Source organism: Solanum pennellii, chromosome 1 (genome assembly GCF_001406875.1).
Source record: "Solanum pennellii chromosome 1, SPENNV200".
NCBI lineage: Eukaryota > Viridiplantae > Streptophyta > Magnoliopsida > Solanales > Solanaceae > Solanum > Solanum pennellii.
Window position 1 is genome coordinate 5,869,376 of NC_028637.1, and position 24,919 is coordinate 5,894,294.

At 31.6% G+C, this 24,919-nt stretch overlaps 1 protein-coding gene and 1 pseudogene across 1 annotated transcript; one reads left to right on the forward strand and one right to left on the reverse strand.

Annotated features, from left to right (window-relative positions):
* Positions 1–4,751: 4,751 nt before the first annotated feature.
* Positions 4,752–5,828, reverse strand: LOC114075656 (putative F-box protein At1g47730). The gene has a single exon (XM_027914110.1). The coding sequence runs from the start codon at positions 5,826–5,828 to the stop codon at positions 4,752–4,754; it is 1,077 nt and encodes a 358-aa protein (XP_027769911.1).
* A 288-nt stretch (positions 5,829–6,116) lies between these two features.
* Positions 6,117–7,081, forward strand: LOC114075594 (annotated as a pseudogene).
* Positions 7,082–24,919: the final 17,838 nt, after the last annotated feature.

The window sequence follows — 24,919 nt, forward strand, 5'->3', positions numbered from 1 at the left end:
TTTATAATTGACAAGATAAATATTTCCCTTGATATTATTCTAATTAGTTGATTCTTATTTTGAATTATTTTATTATTCCCAAGATAAATATTGAATACTATTCAAATACTTTTTATTCATTAATGACTGTTAATGCCTTTAATTTTTTTACAAAAATAAATTTATCACCATATATTGTAAAAAGAAAATTCATTTTCAAGTGAGATATTTGTTTGATATCAATTGAATATAACATTAACTTGTTATGGTTGTCTAATTTGGTTGAAATCTCAACTAAATGTTATTTTTTCAATTTTCCAAATGGGATATGAATTTGATACTAAATTATACAAATTCGATACAATATTAACAATTGAAAAACACTTAATAAACAAATGATTAACGGCACAACATAACAAATATTCTGAAATTATTATTCATTAACTTAAAAGAGAAAATAAATCAAAATATGAATTTGCCACTATAAAACAATCAAAATTAAAATAAAATAAACAATGTATTTTTTTAGAAGTGTATTTTTAACATGTCTTCCTGTTGTGTTTCTCCCGATTAGATGTGTGTACGTAATCTTAGACTTCCAGATCTTTTTTCGTACAAGCCGGGGGTTTGTATCAATGGAGTTATCTATATGTTTGTTTTCCATGGAGGAACACTTGCTATAGATGCATTTGATCTTAAAACTGAAAATTTCAAACTTATTGTATTGAAGAATTCATCAAAGTGGTGGTATTTCGAGTTGATAGAGGTGAGGGGTAAGCTAGCAATCACTAATTGTCCAAAATGGTCATGTGAATATATTCACTTGCGGGTTTTAGGACAAATTCAGAAAGAAGAAGAATGGGAGAGTCATATCATTCACTATCCTTCAATGTGGAAGCACATACCACCAAAAATCATACCCCATTTCATATTATCATGCATGTTTTGTGATGGGCAGATTTTATTCATCCTCAACTTAGAGTCGGGTGTTTTATGCTCGTGTTATGATATCACAAGAGAAAGTTGGAGAAAATTAGAAATAAAAGGACTTCCTACGAACCACTGCATCAGAGGCATTTAGTTACATAGAAAGACTATTTATGTAGAAATTAAATCTGTTTCTATTTTAGAAAATTTTGTAATTCGTATGTTATTTTTGTTGCAATTTGTATGCACCTCATTCGTAGCAACTTACTGATTATTGCCAACACCTGAAAGCATTCACAATTTTTCGCTGCTACCTCTCTAGGTTTAGGACATAGAGCTAACTCTCGATCATCTAAAATATCTCTGTTTCCATCAGCTTTTTGATGACCAATATTACCTGTACAAACATCCATTCAGCTGCACGAATTCACTCATAAGTGGCAACAACCAATTGTCATCTAAAGTAGTAGCATTACTTTGATCGACATGTACAACTCTTCATTTTTCATTTATTATTTCTCTCGCATCACCTTGATATTTTTAGAGGAATTTCCGGATGTAAACCCTACCAACCCGGTCAACCACTTATGACATACCCCTTACTTCTTTCGCATCTCCACTCAACCCTTGACCCCATGATACGGTCTACTAAGGCTGGTTAATCGTCTCAATACTACTCCTCTTCCGGAGAAATACCCAACTATTGATATTGACGACAAAGCACCACCCCTAACACACCACCACCTTTCTAATTAACAAATGATAACACATGGACCCGTGGTCTCAACTTACAATACCACATCCCGATTTGGGCCTGACCATTCGCAGTTCATTCACAGTTAATTCTCCATGAACTAACTGTTGCCTCAGCCTCATCGATTGTTGTAACAGAACCGTAAAGTATCTGCTCAAACTCCTTGATCAGTGCAAAAAACCTTTTCAGATACATCAAGCGGCTATGTTATTGTCCATTAATCTGTTACTCTTTTCTGTACGTGGTGAAATACATCATTGTCAGGTAAAAAAAAATTCTCCTCAGATTGTTGTTTGATCAATAAGTACGGTCAGTGGGGTGAGCCTTATATTTATTTGTTCATGAATAAAATTTATTTTTTTAACAAAAAAAATTGTAATTTGAAGTTGGAAGAATTTTTTAAAAAATATTTTGCTTAATTTTTTAAAGAAAGTTATTTTTCTTAAATTTGAGATTAGTTGCCTTAATGATTCAAGTTGAAAGAAGACGTTAGTTGGAAGTTAAAACGTTACTCCTCAAACTCTATATATATAAAATGTCAAATTAACAACTGAAGACGTTAGTTGGAAGTTGCAGAAGTGTGTGGCACTATCTACAACTGAAGCTGAGTATATGACGGCTACTGAAGCCGGCAAGGAGATCATCATATGGCTAAAACGAATTTTTCAAGATCTTGGTTTGCATCAGATGGAGTATATTGTCTATTGTGATAGCAGAGCGCAATAGACTTGATGTGCACTAGTCACTTTGAATATTGTATTCGTGACTACACAATGTAAAATTTTTTACTATAATGATATCAATTGCTCTTCTTGGCCATTGGTTTTTCCCATATTTTGGAAAGGTTTTCACGTAAAATTATTGATGTCATTATTTTTCCATTTTTTTAATTACTTTTACCATATATATTTTTGTGATTTTCCGCATTTTCCCAACAATAACGATAAATGCCTTTGATGTTGTTGGATAAAGATCCGGTCAAATATAATTAGTCAAGTAATGTTCAATGGTCTTATAGATTCATGCCACGTATACTATATAATAACTTATGGTTGAGATCTATTTAAATTATATACTCATTATAATAATTAAAACAACAAAATCATCATCAATTATTTTTATTTTTTAAAACTATCAAATAAAACAAGTAAATGTATCCTACCTAATATTTTCAAGAAAAAAGTAAGACTAACGGCAATATGCCCACTTCCCGGCTTTTTTAGCTGCGAAACCTGATACTTGTATTGGATTTTTCAAATTAGTACTAATTTTGAAGAACCCGACACTTTTGAAAAATCTGATTAAATACATTTTTATAATTATTTGAAAACCTCCAAATTCCTTTTTTTTTTTAATTTTATGTATTATCATGTTCTTTCGTTGAACTTTTATTTATAACTCAATTGTATTTTTAAGTTTGATCTATTTTTAGAGATTGCTTCAGAATTTCGAGAAAGCGGGTGTGAAATTACTCCCAAAGAAGTTTGGCGGGTAAAAAGTCAGGAAGTTCGCTTATTCCCGTCAATCTTAAATTTTTTTACTTGACATAATATTACTTGACTAGATCTTTATCCTGATGTTGTTGCCATCACAGAGACCAAAGTGCATATATTAAGATTTTCCAATTTCAACTTCAAATATTTATTTTTTCACCCTACCCTGGACCCACCTTACCCCAGCCATCGTCTCCCCACCCCCACCCCTACCCCTAACCAACCCTTACCCTTCAAAAATATTAAGTTTGTTTAAACAATATTTTTAACTTCAAATTTTTTTCACCCTACCCTGGACGGACCCCACCCCACCCCGAAATTTTTTAAAAGTTTCTTTTACTTTTATAATAAAATAAAACTAAATAAAGCATTTTCAACAGATTTCATCTAAAAAAAGACTAAAATATTTTCTCCATATTGAACTATTTATTCATGAAATATGGGTAAAATATGGGTAAACTAGTATTTTACCCAATCCATTTATTATCCAACCCATTTTTATCCATATCAAATATGGGCGGGTTAAATGATTACCCATTTTATGTTTACCCATTTTCAACCCGCCCACATTTGACCCAACCCGCCCATTTGCCACCTCTAGTCTTGTCCATAAGTTCTCAGTTCTTTTTATCTTTGTTGCATTGCTGACGGTTCCACGCGAGAGTGAAGGAGAAAAGATGGCGTACAGAGACTGATCAAAAGTATTAGAGTTTCTTACCAGAAAATAGAACAGGCAAACAGTTGCCTTATTATCAAGAAACCTAAATATTGCAACTGAAGCTTACCACCAGCTAAGAGACATTGTGAATTATCCTATTGCACAGCTAAACAGTTGTAAAGAAAGGACAAAGAGGTTGAGAAAGAGCTGCATAAACAAGGTATTTTTAAGCTTGCAGAAAGAGAAAGTTTGGACATCTTATTGGGCTCCAACTTATCTCATAATCGCTTGGAAGGTATTATGCCAGCAGCATCACTTCACTAATTATCTCTACTTGAATCTCTCATCCAACAAAATCAGCGGAGAAATTCCACAACAACTTGCATCTCTCTCACAATCATTGATCATGTGTTTTTTGTGAATAGGTTTTTTTCCCTTCAGGCATCACAGATTAAACTAGAAGAGTCTCAAATTGGACTAATCAAAGATTTAGATGATCCACTACAACTTATATATCATATTGATATAGACTGTCACTTTTTAGGGAAAATATTCATCAAAACTGAGTACAGCATCAGTATCTTACATCCAAACTTAAGTGTGAGTGTTGAAAGAGGCTAACTGTAACTAACTTTGTGATGACTTAGTTAGTTATATTAGTGACTTTTGTAGTTAGTTAAGTTAGTTATTGTAATTAACTAGTCAGCCGGTGTACATATAGACAACAGAACAACAAGAAAAAAAAGGGATGAAATAAGTACATGCACCAAAATTCAAAATATTCCAAAGGAAACGAGACTTTCAACATAACTATAAATGTAATATATTTCTATTCTGAGGCTTTAAATACCAATGCGACGTACGATCCTATAGGTTTATGCTGCCCAAATTCAAGAAAAAGGACAAAAAGCAGTTATGATGCCTTCGAGTTTGAACAAAATTATCCAAAGGAAACAAGACTTTCAACATAACTATAAATGCCGTTGATGTTGTTTTCCTTCGGAAAACCCTTGATTTTTAGTTCCCTCCAACTCTTTCTTATGACATCATAAGAGAAACAACTGACAACTCTTGGAGGACTTAAGTACATGAAAAATACAATCTCCCCATTACTGGTAGTGCAGGATGATATAACTATAGGTTTTTTATCGTTCCATAAAAAGGGAAAACGAATGATATGTCTCTCCCATTGTTTTCTTGGAGTCTGCTCTAAAATCCACATGTCCATGTATCCACTTTGCATGCTTTCATAATCATAATCTATGACTGCTAATTTACCCTTCACCTCTATTAGCTCGTGATAATGCAGCCCAAATTCTTCCCACAATGCAATAATTTCATAATTTTCAGATTTAACATCCAATGCAACAATAGCAGATTTGTAATCGTTTATAACAGACTCATAGATGAACTGATAGATAACTCCACTAATGCAAACACTGGGACTAGTAGACGGAACACAAGAGAAAATGATTTGACTCTCTCTCCATGATTTGTCTATGCCTAAAGTGAAAATCCAGTATTTTATGTATCCTTCTTGAGCATGATATTCTGCTGAGACAACTTTGTACTTGTTTTCTTTTGGCTCAAAACCTAACGAATAGTTATACAAAGAAATATGTTTATTTGAATGGGGCAGAAATCTTAGTTCTTTTGTGCTGGGATTGAAGATTAGTAGAGATGATGATCTCCAACAACAAAATAAACCATTAACGCATGAACTGAGATGAGAATATGTAGGGATACAATTGTAGATTTTATTAAATTTATCAACTTGAAGAAGGGAGGCAGATTCTTTTCCATCTTTCTTTTCCTCCGCGGTGTAATAAACTTCTTCTCCTTTCAGAAGGAATTTTGTCCCAGTAGAACGACATCTATGGATATCCAAAAAATCTGATTCCAATACAATTGATTTACAGAATGTGGAAACACACTTTAAACGCATTAACGACTTGACAGGAAGCCATGAGAATATTTCAAATATTATATCATGAGGTATTTTGGTGGAAGAATTCATAATGTTGAAGGCCTAAAGTTTATTTTCTTTTGGCCTCTTATTTATTGATGTCCTGTTTCGCTCTCTGTTTCCTTGTATAATTCTATTTCCTTTTTTTTTTCTTTGTAGTACATTACAACTAGGACTCCAAAAAAACTTAGCTTTATTTTGTTTTAAAATCCTGAAAACAAATATTATTGCAAAAAAATTGAATTGTTTTTTTAAAAAAAACAAACTGTAAACACGACTTAATTAGATTTTTTTGGACTGCAAGGTGCAACTCTTGTTTGTTTCTTCTCTCTGAAGGAGATGAATCCATCAATTCCCGAAGAAATAGTCATTTAAATATTCACTAATGCGTTTCAAGTGCGTTACTGAATTCTTTAATTCTCTTGTTTCTGAATCATATTTTACGGATATCCATACATCTCATTCTATGATCCATCAAGGTGGAACAAAATACTTCTTGAACGGAACGGAATTTTATTGCATCGCTGATCAGCAAAAGGAATATGGAAAAAGCTCTGCTTCCAGACTCGTTCAAATTCGGAATTCTGTTGAATTCCTCTTCTATATCCCTGTAGGTTCTATTATCAGTTGCACTAACGGTTTATTTTGCATTCAGAAACCTGCTGCAATTTTAAACCCTAGTACAGGAGAAGTAAGATATCTTCCCAAAATAAATGATGATCGGATTGTACATAAAACAGTGTGTTTTCACATTAGGCATAGACAAATCATGGAGAAAGACTCAAAGGATTTCCAGATCTATTTCGTACAAGCCCGGGGTTTGCATCAATGGATTTATCTATAGGTTTGTTTTCCATGGAGGAACAATTGCTATAGATGCATTTGATCTTAAAACTGAAAGTTTCAAACTTATTGTATTGAAGAATTCATCTAACTGGTGGTATTACGAGTTGATAGAGGTGCGGAGTAAGCTAGCAATCATTAATTGTCCAAAATGGTCATGTGAGTTTTTCAACTTGCGGGTATTACGACAAATTCAGAAAGAAGAAGAAGAATGGGAGAGTCATATCATTCATTATCCTTCAATGTGGGAGCACATACCACCAAAAATCATACCCCATGTCATATTATTATGCATGTTTTGTGATGGGCAGATCTTATTCATCCTCAACTTAGAGTCAGGTGCTTTATGGTCGTGTTATAATATCACAAGACAGAGTTGGAGAAAATTAGAAATAAAGGGGCTGCCTACGAACCACCGCATCACAGGCATTTACAGTTACAGAGAAAGACTAGTTATGTAGAAATTAAGTCTTTCTGTTTTAGATTTTTTTGCATTTCTTATGTTATTTTTATTGCATCGGGATACTAAGCATCATTTCGTGTCGAAATAGTATCTAAATAAAAGTATATGCCAATACAATTTTATTTGCCGAGGATGACTATTGCTATATTTTATTAGACTCGGGGATTGTAAAGCAGAAACATATCATTCATTTTCCTTCAATATGGAACGACCTAATATCTTAGGACCTATGTCATCTTGCGATTTTCAGTTGCATCTCGTTTTCAACTTGCAATTTTCAGTCAAATTCTCTTGATTGCACCTCATTAGTAGCAACTTACTGATTATTGCAAACACCTGAAGCATTCAGAATTTGCTGCTGCTAACTCTCGATCATGTGAAACCTGTAAAACATCTCTGTTTCCAGCAGCTTTTTGATGATCAATATAACCAGTATAAACATCCATTTAGCTGCACGATTTTGCTCAGAAGTGACAGCAATCAATTGTCATCTAAAGCAGTAGCATTACTTTGATCGACACCTACAACCCTTTTTTTTTCATTTAATATTTTCCTCGCATCACCTAGATATTTTCAAAATTGCTCCTACCTTTCAAAGCAGCTTTACTGACATCATCAATTTGTTTGTTATTTAAGATCAAAAGGCAACTAAAGAGGTTTGTTAGTTCCGCCCTACTAAAGAGATTTCAATGTAGATAGGAAAAATTGAAATCGTTAGTACCTTTCAATGTAGATAGGAACAATTCATCTAGTGTTTTTTTTGTCTCTATTGAAATTTGAACTTGAGATTTTATGATTCTTGCTTCTCTTCATTGATCACTAGGCCATATTGTTGAACATGAGGTACATTTCTGGTGCATATTGAACCTGAAATAGGGAGGCAAATATGTCCATACATAATCGGGCTATATATACCAGAACATGAGAAATTATATTTTCTTGTTTAATTATGTGGCATTTACATAGGTGAATTCAGCGTCCGGGATAGGAGTGAGTGATGAATGCAAGCTAAAATTTTCGGAGTTAAACGAAAAGGAACAACAGATATATAGTATTCAAGATTGATAATTCAATGCATCAACCAGTGGTTGTGAGACATTATGAGACTCATGAAAATTTCTCTGTTTATCAATGCACTCTATTTATCATTCGCTAAAAGCCAACATACTCTTTACTTGATTATTAAACTAAATTTCTCTTTTGCCCCAGTTTTAGATAAAGTAATGATACTCTAATTGACATACTCAATCAGATAGAAGTCTTAGTTCTGTCTTAAATTGCATCTACTACTTTTAAAATAATTTTGATAATTTGTGTATCCGTTGTTACAGATAAAAAGAAAAGGCGGTGGCACTTTGCGCACCCACTTGAAAGGAAGTACTCAGCAAAATGACAAATGAATAAAGTGCAAAATATGCATCGACGAAAGAAGAAGAGACGTGCAAGAGAGGAATTTTCCACCATCCTATTAAATGCACAATTTAATGCTTGGCATTACAAAGCATTCCTTGGCTTACCTCGGCAAAATTTGGCTCGGAGTATTGAATGCATATCTGAGATTAAGTGTTTGGCGTAGAAGGGGTTGTTTGGTAGAGTGTATTAGATAAAATAATGCATGTGTTAGCTTTGTGTATTATTAGTATATTGTTTCGTATCTGCTTATTGTTAGTTATAGTGTTACACGGTCTATTGTATGTTGAGGTGTGTATTATTAAGGGGTCGTTTGGTAGTGTATTAAGAAAATAATGCATGCATTAGTCTTATGTATTACTACTACCTTTGTATGATACTCTTTTTCAACCTATGTATATAACTAATGCTTGTGTATTAAGGTGTGTATTGCTAATACCATGGATTTCTAGGTATTAGCAAGCAATGGTTTTAATACATGCATTAACTGAAATAAAGACTGAATTGCCCCTCAATACCTTTTTATATATTTTTCATCATAATAGTGAAGGGTATCTTTATAAATAATTTTTTTAATGAAATGCATTCTATTTTAATGCATCAAACCAAACTATGCATAAAAATAAGAGAAAAACATAAAGTCACCATTGAAGTTGCCCTGAATTTTCAAAAAGACACCTTAACTTTGTGGCTGTCTTATTTCCCCATATTGAACAATTTAACACTGTTATAAATATCCCACTTCTCGTCCAACCTCAATTGCAAGAAAAGAGGTGCAATCACGCACCAATGGTTGTTTGACACGTGTTAAATTCTTTTAATATATACTTTTTAATTAGTTTCATTTTCATTTTCATTTTTATTTTTACTATTTTTATTAACTATATTTTCATTTTTTCCCTCTTTCTTCTTAAATCTTTATTACTCAAATCCTTCGTTCTTTCTAGTAAATTCTCCAAAAGTAGCAGTCATTGTCGCCTTCAACGTAGCCTCCATGATGCTTCCATGTTACAACACTATTTCCGTCACTAAAAGATCACTAAATAAAATCAATTCAACTCTCAAGTTACTAAAGCAAGGTCATGAGACAAAAAAAAAAAAGGAATTTCATAGTACTCTCTAATCAATTGAGTTCACATTTGTTTTTTGTTTTTTAAAAAAAAAGAAGATAAAAGAAGAAAAAGAAACAAAGAAAAGCTAGAGAAAAGAAAAAAAGTGATAAAAATGGATGAAGTATGTGGATCTTCTAAGTTGAAGAAGATGAAGAAAAGGTAATTGGATTTTTGAATTTGGGTGAGAAAGAAAATGGGGAAGATGATGTAAATTAATTAAATAATTAATCATAAAGAAACAAAATGACAAGTGGCATTTTATAGCTGGTTATGACAGTGAAAAGACTGGTTCACGCGCCTCATTTGCGTGGTAACAACCCAGACGAGAAAATGGGTCAAAATGACCCATTTACAAAGATATTAAATAGTTTCATGGGGTGATATGACACTTTTAAAGTTAACGTGTCTTTATGCAAATACGGGACAATTTTAGTGGAGAATTTGTGTTTTTTCTCTAAAAATAATCTATGTATAATTAATGTAAGTATTCGTTATTCCCAAAAAGGATCACGTTATGTAATTTGTATTTTAAACCAGTACTACTGATAACAAAATTTTGCAGAAATGGTAAATTCCAAAGTTTGAACCAAGAAGTGAAAACAAAAATCAAGGACCGTAAAATGTATCAGAACCTGTAACAATCATATGAAATAGAAAGAAAAGAAAATCGAGCCCACTGAATACACAGTGTCCCCTTAAAGAAATTATTTCCCTGTATTATTCGAGGTTTGAATAGGAATGTATCCTCCCAAGATAGTCTATGCATCCAATACTAGTGATGTATCGATAGACTTTGCAACAAAGGTTTAACAAAATTGATGGCTGACGAACCTAAAATCTACATCAAGAAATAGCTTCTATTACTCAAGGTGTGAAATCTGTATCAGTTTCTGAAGATCAGTAAGTGGATATGCAATAAAGCTTGGATTCGTTAATTTTCAAAAGAATCCACCGCAGACTTTATCACGCATGATAGGACTAGACATATTGATATAGACCGTCACTTTGTTAGGGAAAGTATTCATCAAAACTGAGTACATTCCAACCAGCTGAGCCTAAGTAAAGCGCAGCATCAGTATCTTGGTGTTCTAAACATATTTATATGATCACCATGCTTAAGGGGGAATTAGTTACCATACAGTTAGTTAAATTAGTGACTATGTAGTTTTTTAATTTACTTATTGTAATTAACTAGTCAGCTGGTGTATATGTAGTCAACATCTACAATGTAGAGAACAACAAATAAATGAGATATTCTCTCACAAAATAAGATTCAGCTTTCTCTTCTTCTTCATCCTCTTCTACTTCATATTACTAAAATCAGTTTCTGCCTTAAGGCGAGCAGAGTCATTTCAGTTTCCACCTTAAGGTATATGGAAGTGTAGTTACGTTCATCAAAACTCTCAACGGAAGCAGAGGAATATACAAATTAATGCTATATCACATGAAACAAAAAGAGCAAACGCAGTTGGTAATGTTCAAATTGACATAAACACACAATTTTGAAATAGAATCGCCAGTGATTAAGCACTTTCACTTTTCGTGGTTCGTATAATAAGTCTTGGATTGTTCTCAAACGGAAAGAAACTTAATTTCTACATAGAGAGTCTTTCGACATAACTATAAATGTCATATAAGATGTAGCTATCCTTAGGAAGAGCCTTGATTTTTAATTCCTTCCAACTCTTTCTTGTGACATCATAACACAAACATAAAACACCTGGATTTAAGTTCAGTGTGAAGAGAATATCTGCATCGCTAACTTTGCATAATGATGTGATTCGAAGATAAGATTTAGATGATTGCAACACTAATATATCGTTCCATGTTGAAGGAAATCGAATGATATGTCTCTCCCATTTTCTTTTTGGAGTCTCCTCTAAGTCCAAGTATCCAATTACCCATTCTCTGTAATCTATGACCACTAAGTTACCCTTCACCTCTATCAACTCGTAATAGTAGTACATTGATTTATCAGATGGATTCCACAATGCAATAGTTTCGGATTTTTCAGATTTAACATCAATTGTGGCTATAGCACCAGCATCAATAAACTGATAGATAACTCCATTAACGCAAACACTTGGTTTAAAATACGGAATAGAAAAGGAAGTGCTTTGAGTCTCTCTCCATGATTCGTCTATGCCTAAAGTGAAAACACATCGTCTTTGTTTGTACCTTCATATGTTGAAAAAAAAACTTTGAACTACTTTCTTCTGGATCAAAACCTAATGAAATAGTTACAAGGACAAAATTCGTCCTTTATGTTGGGAAGAAATCTTACTTCTCTAGTACTCGGATTGAAAATTGCAGCAGTTCGTATAGATAGTGGGTCCCAAATGCAAAATAAACCATTAATTTAATTCATCTGAGAATATGCAAGAACATGGACGTCGAGGTCGTTAAATCTCGCAATTTGCAAAAAGGGAACAGAGTCTTTCACTACATCAAAAATGAGCTTTAGCGGCAACTAATTAGCAATTGCCGCTAAATATATACTTTTAGTCGCAATTAGCATTCTTTGTATATGTCCCTAAAGGCTTTAGCAACATTGGATCTAATGGCACTTAACTAATGTTGGTAGAGACTTTAACATTCTTTATTCATGTGTCAATTTATTGCCGCTAAAAGTTGTTTTTGTTGTAGTATTATTGATCGTCTCTTTGCTCAACTGTGCAAAAAACTGATTCCCTTTCGCGCATAAAGAATTTTGTTCCACCAGGACGGCTCATAGAATGACAAGTATGAATATTCACAAAAATAGATTCGGAGACAAGAGACTTGCAAAATTTTGTAATACACTTGAAACGCAATAAAGACTCCGCCAAAGCCATGTGAATATTTCAAAGATAATTTCTTTGGGAATTGATATATTCATCTTTTTGGACGGTTTTTTTAGGTCTAAAATCCTTAATCCTTGGCGTATATTTCATTACTAGTTTTCGAGTACGTGCTTGCACGTGTATTCCAGGCTAAGCAATAATTTATTAAAATAATATTAGAATTAATGTGTGATGAGTTATATGAACTTTTGAAAGAGATAGGTTACCTTTTGCCTAAAGTTAACTTCAGAGTCCTTTCATAATCAAATTAATAGAAATAATTAGTTAAAATGTATATATAATATCAAATGTAACATGAGCTATAAGATCAACATGCTTCGTGCGATGTCACATCAAATTAGACAAAGAACTTCAAACAATGAATTAATCTTTTAAAATACAAGACCTAAAATATATCATCGCATATATAATAAAAATTATCTATAGTAATTCATGCAATTACACATTCAAGTGTAACCCGAATTAGAGTTTAATAGCATAAAGAAACAATAACTTTATTAATCAACATCACCGGGGGGTAAACTACCACAAAAATACCAAAAGAAGCTGGAATTTGATTGAAAAGTAAAAATATGTCTTTAAACTTTATGTGGTCATTCAATTTGATAGTATTTATTTAGTTAGTAATTACTTTAGTTTAAGATATTCTATTTATCTAATAGTATAGCTAGATAGATACATATTAAAACCTTGAATATACTTTTTTCCTTTAAAGCTTGTAGCTCCAACATGCAATCACATTTATTCATAAATTTAAGTTATTATTGTAATTATAAAGAATAACATAAAATATGGTATATTAAAGGTAATTCATAGATACAAGAGAATTTTCTTTCAAAGTTACAGAATAATATCAGAATAAATGATACGATGTAAAAATATATATAGTGTGCATCTTTTGTTCGCCTAGTCACCATAAAGTACGTAACCATCAAAAAGAAAAAATAACATTAGAGTTTTCTGTTGGGAAGTAGGAGAACAAATAAAGTAGTTTTGATGATTGATAAAGTGAAGGCATGGTGTTGTATGTGTACAATTATGAGAGACTGCGGCAAAGAAGAAAAAGTGCAGAATTGTAAAGAAGGAAAAGAAGAAAACAAATGTGGAAATAAATAAAGAAGGAAAGAAATAAAAAAGTGGCAATTCAAGTCAAAGAAGGAAAGAAATAAAGAAGTTACAATTCAAGTCAAATAAGGAAAGAAGTAAATATATACAAGTTCAAGAAGGAAAAGGATTTGTAATTCCTTTCCTTGTAGAAGTTGAAGGCAAATCAAATCTATAAAGGGATCAAGAAGTTGAAGGAAAAAAACGTCTTTGCAATCACAAAAATCGAGAGAATTTTTCCAGCAAAGCCAGAACGATAGGTATTGCATATTCACGAAATATATCATCTTGAGAGCAGTATTTTCTGGAGAAAAACGCAGGCCTTCGTCACAGAAACGCAAGGACCAGGTTCACCTTCATCACAGCAACATAAGGACCAGGTTCACGAAACTTGTTCCACTCAGAACTATTGGATATTAAAGTTTGATCAATTAAAGTCTAGGGTTGTTAGGCTTTGTTGATTTGTTCTAGGTTTATTATTGAGTTGTAATAATTCCTAGATTTCTAAGAAGAAGTGGGTTTGACTTCTTGGGAGTTGAGTCTTGAGAGAATTGTAACAAGAAGTGGGTTTGACTTCTTGGGTGGTTAGAGTTAAGGAGAGGTGAGAGCTTTTGTAGACAAGAAGCGAGTTTGACTTCTTGTTCAGTAGAGAGTTTTCGATTATAGTTAATCGAAAAGGGTAGAAGTTTAGAGTTAGATTCATTATTAACTGAGTTGTAAATCTTGAATTAATATAAATCTTCTGTGTGGTTTTTCCCTTCCTTGAGTTAGGAAGGTTTCCACGATAAATCTTTGTTTTATTGTGTTACGACAAAATTACAAGAACCTGATTCTTGTTCTAGGGGTAAGGTTTTTTCAATTGGTATCAATCTGGTAGCAGAGCAGGTCTTTTCATTAAAAGACTAACATCTTGAAAAGGCTCAATGGCTGCACCACCTACACCACAGGAAGGAGCTTCTCAAACTCGACCGCCACTGTTTAATGGAAAGTATTATGGATGGTGGAAGAATCGCATGATGGATCATTTACTAGGAGAAAATCCAGATCTATGGGGAGTCGTGTTGGACGGTCCAACCATACCCATGAAGAATGGAATTGATGGAACCACGCAAGTACCAAAAGATAGGAAAGAATGGAATGCTCCAGATAAACTTGCAATTCAGAACAATGCAAAAGCAAAAAAGATCTTGATATGCGGAATAGGTCCAGATGAATACAATCAAATATCATCACGTCAAGATGCAAAAGCAATATGGGAAACTTTGCAAACTGCACATGAAGGAACAACTTAGGTAAAGAAGTCTAAAATTGATAACTTGAACAGACAATACAAACTGCTTCGAATGGCAGAAGGTGAAACAATCCTAGAGATGCACACCAGGTTCACTCTATCATTAATAAAATCTACTCACTAGGTGAAATAATTCCCAATGGAAGGCAGTCAGAAACTTTTGAGTGTTCTTCCAGAATCTTGGGAAAGCAAAGTAGAAGCCATTACTGAAGCGCGTGATCTAGATAAGTTAGCTATGGATGAACTCATCGGAAATCTCATGACCTATGAACTCAAGAAAAAACAAGAAAAGGAAATTGAAGGCAAAAGAAAGGAGAAGAACCTGGTTCTTACAGGCACAACACCAGAAAATTTTGAGGACGATGTGTTAATGACCAAAAGGTTCTCAAGAATGTTAAAAAAGGGACAATCCACAGAAGGAACTCTAAAAAACTGAAAATCCAATAGATCAAGTATGTCACAAGTGTGGAAGTCCGGATCACTTTGTCAAGTTTTGCCCATTAAAAGCTCTAGAGAAAAAAAGGAATAGTTCGGAAAAAGAAAAGGAAATCAAGAATGATAAGTACATTCCCACAAACAGAAGAATGACCAATCAAGAAGCGGATCTTTCAACGAAAAGAGCCTTTGCCTCTATGGGGGACTTATCAGAAGAAGAATTTGAGGATGGAGGGTTCGAAAATCAGTCACTACTTGCAATAGAACAATCAAATAAATATGATTTTCTTGCACTCATTGCTGAAACAGATTCTGAAGATGACAAACAAAGCAAGGTAAGTTTTCATCACATCAAAGTAAATATTGAATCATATTCTAAAAAGGAACTAGAGTCCTTATTGAGTACTCTTATAGATGCATATCGGTCAATCAATTCTGAAAGAGAACAAATGATGGAAAACTATGCATCTTTAAGAGAAGTCAATGACAATCTTGAGAAACACAATCACTTTCTTCAAAACAAATTTAAAGAACAAATTAAAATCTCAGAGTTAAGTAACAAGGGCAAAAACTCTGCTAGTGAACTTCAATTAGCTCTAGAAGAAAAAATAAAATTGTTAACCATAAATTGTCAAGCTTTAACAGAAAGGAATAGGTTGCTACAAGAAAATCTTGATCATACCAAACTGGATCTGGAAAGAAATCTTAGATGGACCAGGTCCTCTGAAATTTTAACTCAGATTCAAGAAAAGCAAACCACTAGTCGAAGTGGGATAGGTTTTAAAAAACAGAATAATCTTGTGTCACACACTATTCACATGTCTAAAAGTTTATGCACTCATTGTGGAAACTCAGGTCATTTAAAGAATCAATGTAAAGCTTTATTTGAGGCTTTTCAGAAAAATGTTAAGTTCACCAAAAAGGAAAAGACTGATACGGCTAAGAACCTGGTTCGAAATAAAAATGCTCCAAATAAAAGGTTTTCTTATTTGCCTTTATGGGCTAGAAGAAATCTTATTCATCCTTTTACTCACATAAAGGGGCCCAAGCTAATCTGGGTTCCCAAGACTAATCTTTGACTAGTGTTTCAGGTGAAGGTGAGAGGGAAAAGGCCAACTTGGTACATGAATAGTGCATGCTCCAAACATGTGCTAAAAATGGTAGAAAATTTCCTCTCGCTCTTTGATTTTCAAGGAGGCAGTTTATTCCTTGAAAAGGATGAGAAAAATAAAAGAGACAAGATAAAAAAAATTGAAGAAAGTGACATGATATCAAACATCTTTGATGATGCAAATTTAGGGAACACTGCATAAGAACCTGGTTCACATCTAAATATCATTGATGCACCTGCAACATGAATTACTACTAATCTATGGTTCTGGAGATTGGGGGAATAATAGAGCAATCAGTACAGTAAGAGTATGGTACACCTTTAGGGGGAACTTCGTTGTGTGAACATGGTCCTTGTTATTCATTGGAAGGTATTGAAAATTGACAAGGGTTGGTTCTCTGTGAATCAGCTTGAGATTCATTTGATCTGGGAGAATATGATGATGCGACATTCTCGTGAAGGCCTTGAATATGAAGAACTTGAGAAAAATCAGTCAAAGCATGGTCTTATCGAAACAAGTTGATGCAATATCATGATTTCCTTTAATAATTGGCTAGTAAACGAATAATCTTACGCTTGAGTAATTATACAATGAATATCTGCTAACTCAACCTCGTACTGTAACAGGTACACACTTCAGTCACATCTCAAACAATGTTTAGAAAGTCTGCGGATGTTATCTCTACTCTTTGCTAACACCATTAAGTAAATCATGGAGAAACACAAAAAAAGGGAACCTGGTTTCACTGTAATACCCAGGTATGTACCATCCTTTTTCAATGCATGAATTTCCTAAGTTTGGGTCAAACATAAGCACTAATGAACCTGGTCGATCATAAAAAATTAAACTTTCTTAAAAATCACCAAGAATCCTCTTTGACAATCAGCATCGTTCAATCTCAAATTGCTCTAATGATGAAAATCTCAGTATTGAAGTCACTCATGCTTTAATTTAGGGGGAACCTTTCTTTACCACCCACATCTGAACCAGGTTCACAAACTCCAAATTGATATTTCATCCATTCCAAGTGTATAACCTGTCTATCTCTCAGGGGGAACAATTCTCACAGAAATAAATTGCTGCTTGCTTTCATTATTGATAAACACATCTCTTTGTGCACCAAAATATGATGATTCTCTTACTAGTAGTTGGTACTCCTTCAAAATGTCATCAAGAAAAAGGCTAATAAAAAAAATTCATGGAGGAATGAAAAATTGATGATGTACCTCATGTTTCTCTTGATGAAATTTCACATTCTAAAGAAAGCTGATCAGAACGATGAGCTGGTGCACAATGGGCATACTGAAAAAAATTATCAATGGCAGTAAACATCCCTTTCTTCCTCACTTTAGTAATCTTTGTCCCAATCCCTATCCTCAAATTTTAGACTCTTTGAATCTTTGATGTGCTTATGTCTCTCTCATACTCATGATATCATATGTTTTTTATTAAGGGCATAAACTGGTACATATTTGTTTATTTCGTTTCTCATTGAAGATCTTAATTGTGTATGAGTTTAAGATGACTAATATCCTCAGATTAACTAACCATTTTGTTAGAAGAAGTGTACTTGAAAGTGTTGTCCAAGTGGCTATGAGTTAAAAATGATATTGCACTCATTGAATGTTATTCGGGTTCTTTGGTTAATCATATGACGGGTATGGTAGTATTTCATGCAATATGTATTGGGGACTTGGGGTGAAAAGGATAAAACAAACAACAGAAAATTAAATCTAAAATGCAAACAAAATAGACCAAACATAAAAGAATAAATATATAATAGAATCTATAAACAGAACGTCCATATGTAGATTTTCTTTCATTCAACATCACTTAAACCTTGAAAAATGGCAACACATATCAAATGATACAAGAAGCAAAAGAGAAGTAATATCAAAATTAAAGAATCAAGAGATACAATAATGAAATGTGACTAATTTTTTTCAAAAAAAAAATCTCTCGTTTTTCATTATTCTTCTCACCTTGATAATGAAGCTGATGAAAATTCTTTCATATCATCGGCATTTTCATGGTTCATTATCTTAACAAAACAAGCAAAATAAAAAAAATAACTAAGATTACTTCATGACAAAGTTTACAGAAAAATACCTTCTCATGAAGCACACAAGTGTATTTATAAGTTAATAAATATATAATGTCATACAGAAACTCAAAAGTCATGGTGAAAAAAAAAATTAAAGTCATACAAATAACTCTTAGGTTCTTTATCATACATGCACTTGCAATTAATTTGTGATTTATTCTTCACCATACATGCACTTGCATTTAACATTTGTAATTATTTCTTTTGGCTAATTCGTTATGCAATATAATTAATAATTATTTAATTTTCATGCTAATAAATAACTCATAATCTAAAAATTATTGAAATATTATTACCTAATATTTAATTAATTAGGTTTTTAAAATATTTTAATTAACAATAAAATCAAGACTGTAATTCAACTTTAAAGACAAAACATTCCCACTTATAATAATATATGATATATGATGAGCTGATTTGTATCGGGGTTTAATACATTACAAGTCTTTTTTTCTGTCAAAAAATAAAATTAAAATAAAATAGTAGATGTTTTCTATTAGAATAAGGAGAAAAAAAAGTAGTAGACCTTTTTTCTTAAGCCGAAAAGGGTTTTTTCATTTGTTTTGCAGGATGTCAGTAATGTGCGTCAATACAAAATGGCTAAGTGGTTATTTATTTATAGAGAAAGTAGTAAAACTAAGTGTGAAATTTAATATCATGATATTTACGTAGTAGCAAACATTAATAATATAAAGAAAAATAAAAATTATTAGAGCTTCTTATTTATTCTTAATAACATAAGCATAAATTAATGATAGTAAAAATACATAGTAGGATCCGTAACAAGCACAATATTTATAGAAAAATGCAAATATAGGATTTGTTAATTTTCATAGGCATAATACATATATTGGACCTTAAACTTGGTTTCAAATTTTAACTTTGACCTCAAACTTTTATAATGCACAAATAGACACTTTAACTATCCTATCTTTCAATAAATAAACGCGATTTTTGAAGTTAAAAGTGCGTGAAATGCAAACGCTTCCACGTGTATTAGTGAGTCAATCAGTGGCTGTCAACTAATTAAACATTTTACACGTTTTTTTAAAATATCTTTTTAAAAACTAAAAAAAAATTATTAAAGAGATTCATTAAGGGTAGAATTGTCATTTTAGCATTTTTTTGCTGTTGTGGGCGTCGAAAATTACCCCTCACTCGCGCAGAATGCGTGCATTTCACATATTTTGCCAGGTAGGAATCGCGTGTTTATTTATTGAAAGATAGGATACTTAAAGTGCTTATTTGTGCACTATGGAAGTTTGAGATCAAAGTTAAAATTTGAAGCCAAATTTAATGTCTAATACATGTATTATGTCATTTTCAAAAGTCTTTGTTCTGTTTTATTGTCAATACAACAATGTTCTGCTTTAAACTTAGGGAAATTAGAATTTATTGAGCTAATTACAATGATGAGTAGCCTTCTCTGATGGAGGCATATAGGATGGTGAAGAAGCATTGGAGGATATCGAATGATATGTCTCTGCCATTTTTTCTATTCGGAGCCTGCTCTAAAATCCACAAGTTGAAGTCTACTTGAGCATGTGTATTAACTGTATAGTTTATGCTTGCCAATTGTCCCTTCAATTCTATCGACTTGTAAGAGTACACCAAGTGAGATCCTTCCCACAATGCAATGATTTCAATTTTTTCAGATTTAACATCATTTGCAGCTATAGCACGATGGGAACCTCAACAAATTGATAGATAACTCCGTTAATGCAAACACTAGGCATACAATACGGAGAAATGGTTTGAGTCTCTCTCCATGATTTATCTATACCTAAAGTTAGAACTCATTGATTTATCTACTCTCCTTGAATCTTGTGGTCCTAAATTAATATTATTTCTTGGCACGGAGTTTAAGAGTATAAAGAAGACTTTTGAATCTTGTGGTCCGGATTAAAGTTAGGTCAAATGCACAAAATTGTGTTTTGATGTTGTGATCTTAAACATGTGTCACGTGGAAAGCTGAAATTAAAATGTTACCAAAAAAAGAAAGAGGTCATTCTTTATTAAACAGACTAAAAAGGAAAGGAGGTCATTCTCTTTGAAACGGAGGGTCGTGCTCGTAAAGTTTAATAAATCTCTCGATTTGAAAAAGAGAGGCAGAGATTGCATCTTCCTTTTGCTCAGCTGCATAGAAAGCTTTCCTTGCCTGTAGGAACAACTTTGTTCCATAATGACTCTTTAAAGAACGACAATTATAGATATCCACGAAATATGATTCCGATACCATAGAACTACAGAAACAGGAAACACACTTGAAACGCATTAACGACTTGACAAGAAGATAAGAATATTTCAAACATAATTTCTTGAGGAATTGAGGCTTCTCTTGCTCCAAAATTTATCATTTTCTTTTCCATATTTGATTGTTCAAGGTTTGCGGCTCAACGATGGAGTATCTCCTTTTGATTTCTTTCTACTTTAGATTACAACTAGGAAACAAAAAAACATACGTCTTTTTTCTTTTCTTTTTTTGGTTTTGTTAATTAATACAACTAAAATATTATTTATTTGAAAATTATAATTTATAATATTTGATAAAAAATATACTCCTTCCGTCCTTAATTACTTGTTCAGCACGCCTATCAAGAAAACAATTATTAACTTAGTGAGTTTACCATTCTACCCCTATTAATTATGAAGCGGATGAATTAAAAGTTTAAAATTTTCAACAAATTCTGCTTCTTTCAAAGTAATTAATTGAGGGTATAATAGGTAAAAAACGTTTGTTCTTTCTTGATTTGTCAAAATAGATAAGTAACTAAAAAAGGAAAATTGGACAAGTAATTAAGAATTATTTAATAATATATTTTTAAAAAACTAATATTAAAAAATGTGTGTTGCACGTTTTTCCCTTATTACTATATAAAATTATACAAGTCTAATCTCATGTCGATTTAATTTATCATATTATATTTTATAAACACGATAAACCTTATATTAATTAGTGTGTTTGTACATAGAATTTATTTTTGCATCCAAAAAGAAAAGAAGATGGATTTCATATATAATTTTCTATACTAAAATATCTAATTTTAATAGATGTTATTCTATTAAAAAAATAGGTGTCAACTAATTCCTTTCATTTAACTTATTGTTGTTAGTGTGTATTTCTATTTTGGATTTATTGAAAATTTGCTAACTATTAACTAATCAAAGTTTAAAATTCATAATTGGTGGATTAAAAAAAAAGTTCTTTAAAACGTAAAATACACTCCTTATTTGATGTTTCCTATCACACCTTTAAAAAATTATTTAAAGTTGTTGCATTTTAATACTCATCGCACACATATTTATGTAGTAATTGTTCTTTGAAATTATAAGAAATTACATAAGATACACGTGTAGTTCATATATTGATTTTCAGTTCGTAGAGAAATATTATAAATAGTCAATCAATATTATTGCAAAAGACAGTGCTATTGGTAGAACTATTTACTTATTCGCTTAAGTTATATCTAAGAATCTAATTTTCTGTTATATAAGTGCAACTATAATAGCAAAATAAGAAGAAAATATTTTAACTCAAATGTTAAGCATAGTTAAAGTAGAAAAGGTAAGAAAGAATATATATTATTAGAGTTTTTCATTAATATAAAAGAATCTCTTTGGACCAAATTTTGATTTTAAATTTTCTTAAGTAGTTCAAGTTAGTACATAGTTGCATTAGACACAGCACAAACACATTTTTGGCCTAAAATCAAAATCAAATAGAGTCCTTAAACTTAAGAATTTTTTTTTATATAGTCTATTCTTTTAAGTATGCTTTGAGTTTGAGATATAAAATACTTTTATGTATATGTTTTCAGTTGATAACATATGTAATTCATATAATCTTTCATGAGACATAGTACTTTATATGTGTTGAACTTTTTTAATAATTTTTTTATTTTATATTTAAAAAATTATATTCCTACAAATAATATTAAATTTTTTTTTATTTAAATGAGACCCTAAAATTGGGTGGCCGCCTAATGCTTTTTTTGAACACTTTCTATAGGCACCAAGTTGAATGCAATAAAAAAAAAAAAAGCTAAACAACATAATATTCAGATAGGATCATCGTTATTGATTGTATTAATTTTCTTTTAAAGATAATAGCTTGGTAGGATATATATATATATATATAGATAGATAGATAGATAGAGAGAGAGATGACAAAGAAAGGCAGAAGAAAGTTACCATTTTACTTACCAAATATATGTAAATCAGTGAAAACGGACTTTGAATTTCTCCTACAATTGCCTAAAAATTGAATATCAAAATATGAGAATATATTAGTAAATATTAAAAGAAAACTTTGTGAATAGATAAATTTCAACCAACATGAAGATTTCCAATATCCATTTCCATCGTTGCATGCTCGATATGAAACATCACTCTCCTCCGGCAATGCCTAAAAACTAAAATCTAAATATTAATAGAGAATTTTCTCAAAATATGATGATATATTAGTTAATATTAAAAGCCAACATTATGAATATATGGATTCACACATTTCCATCATTGCCTGCCCTATATGAAGTTTTAGAATTTACACATATAAACTCATGTAAGAAACGAAAAAATATAATAAAAGTAATAAGCGATCAACTAATTTATTTAGAGAGAAATGAAAATTTAATTTAATAATCATGCGTTTTTGTAGAAATAATTACCACTGGTTGGCCGCCTCTTTGCTAGACAAATATTATATATAGCTTTCAAAATTTATTTCCATTGCAACTCTTCATTCACGTTATTCTTTTATTATTATAATTATAATAACAATAAGTGAATATTTCTCTCACAATTAATTACCCTGCAACTCTTTATTCACCTTCTTTATTTTAATTATCATAGCAATAAGTGAATTTAAATTAATTAGGAAGGAAATAAAAAGTCAAAACGGAGAAAACAAGATATGATGATTAGCATTAGTATAACAATATAATAATATGATTATTATTTACTTATTTTATTTTATTGTTTTATTTAGTATAGGGGTACTTTCGTAATTCAATTTTTGACTTAAATTTTTTCTATTTATAATAATACTAGTTCTCGAACACGTACGTTGCACGTGTATCCCATGTTATTTAATACCAAACATTTCAAATGATATAATTATTTTAGAATAATTGATGCATTATACAATATTTAAAGGGTAAAAATAATGTTTCTGGTAAAACATTCAACTAAGGTTGCAACTTGCAAAGATCAATAGAATCTGAAGAATTTCTGATTGTATTGATAAAAACTTTTTCTTTTAATCATGTGGGATACACTATATTTATTGATAAAAAAAAGATTACTACTTCAATTATATGATTTGTCAAGATTGTTAAATATCTAACATTATATTTTCATACAAAATGAAAGAAGTTAATTAAACAAAGCAATATATCAATAAGAAAAAAAATGACCAATTAATAAAAGATTGTTATAAATTCATTGAATGAGTGGATCGTCCATAAGGTTGGTACATGAACAACCATCCATATTCACTAGATTCATGAACCATTTTGGATAAGAATGTATCTATTTATTATTATACTTATTATGGTGACTTTTGGAGTGATTTCTCACTCTATAAATAGGATTGTTCATTCACTATTGTATGATATACAGATGAGACTTACATACACTTGAATAAGAAGAAAATTCCTCTTCTTCTATCTACTTCTCTTGTCTTCTTCTCTTTATGATTATATTCTTATGAGCTTGATTTATAACACGTTATCAGCACGAGACTCTATCCAATTGAGAGTGAGTTCTTGTTTTTCTTTAGCTCATATTTTGGTTGATCTCGTTATGAAGATCAAAGTATTATATGCATAAAATCAGGTATGTATTTTCTAAAATATTTTATGGTTTATAATAATATAGTATTCAGTCACTAACAATTATCAAGAACCGAAGACATATACTACTATTGGTTGAATATGACATGCTATACAAAACTTCTTACATGGAAGAAGGTATAAAATTTTAGTAGCATGAGTTTGAATATTATTTTGACTGTTTTGAAAGACTCAAAGAATAAATCATGTTGTACTTCGGTTTATTATACCGTTGGTTAAGGGTAAGACGATGGATTCAAGTTTCATCGCACCAAAAGGGTAAGACATCAGGTTAAAATCCGGATGCACCATAATGAAAAATATTTGAGGATAAGACGATAGATTCAAGTTCTATCGCACCAAAAGGGTAAGACATCAATTAGAGTTTTGATGCACCGTGATTGGGTTCAAGTCCCATAGAATTATGGCTTAACACGCCTTATATGGGTAAGACATTGAGTTTGAGTCAATGCACCATAGCGATGATAAAATGATGACTAAGAAAAATAATATATTTTTGATGAAATGTCTTGAAATTCATCATATTGAATTTGCTCCATTCCTTGAAAAGAATGTGGTAGCAACATGTGATAA

Bases quoted from the DNA above. Each gene is read 5' to 3' on its own strand.
- LOC114075656 (XM_027914110.1), bottom strand. From the start codon at position 5,828: ATGAATTCTTCCACCAAAATACCTCATGATATAATATTTGAAATATTC.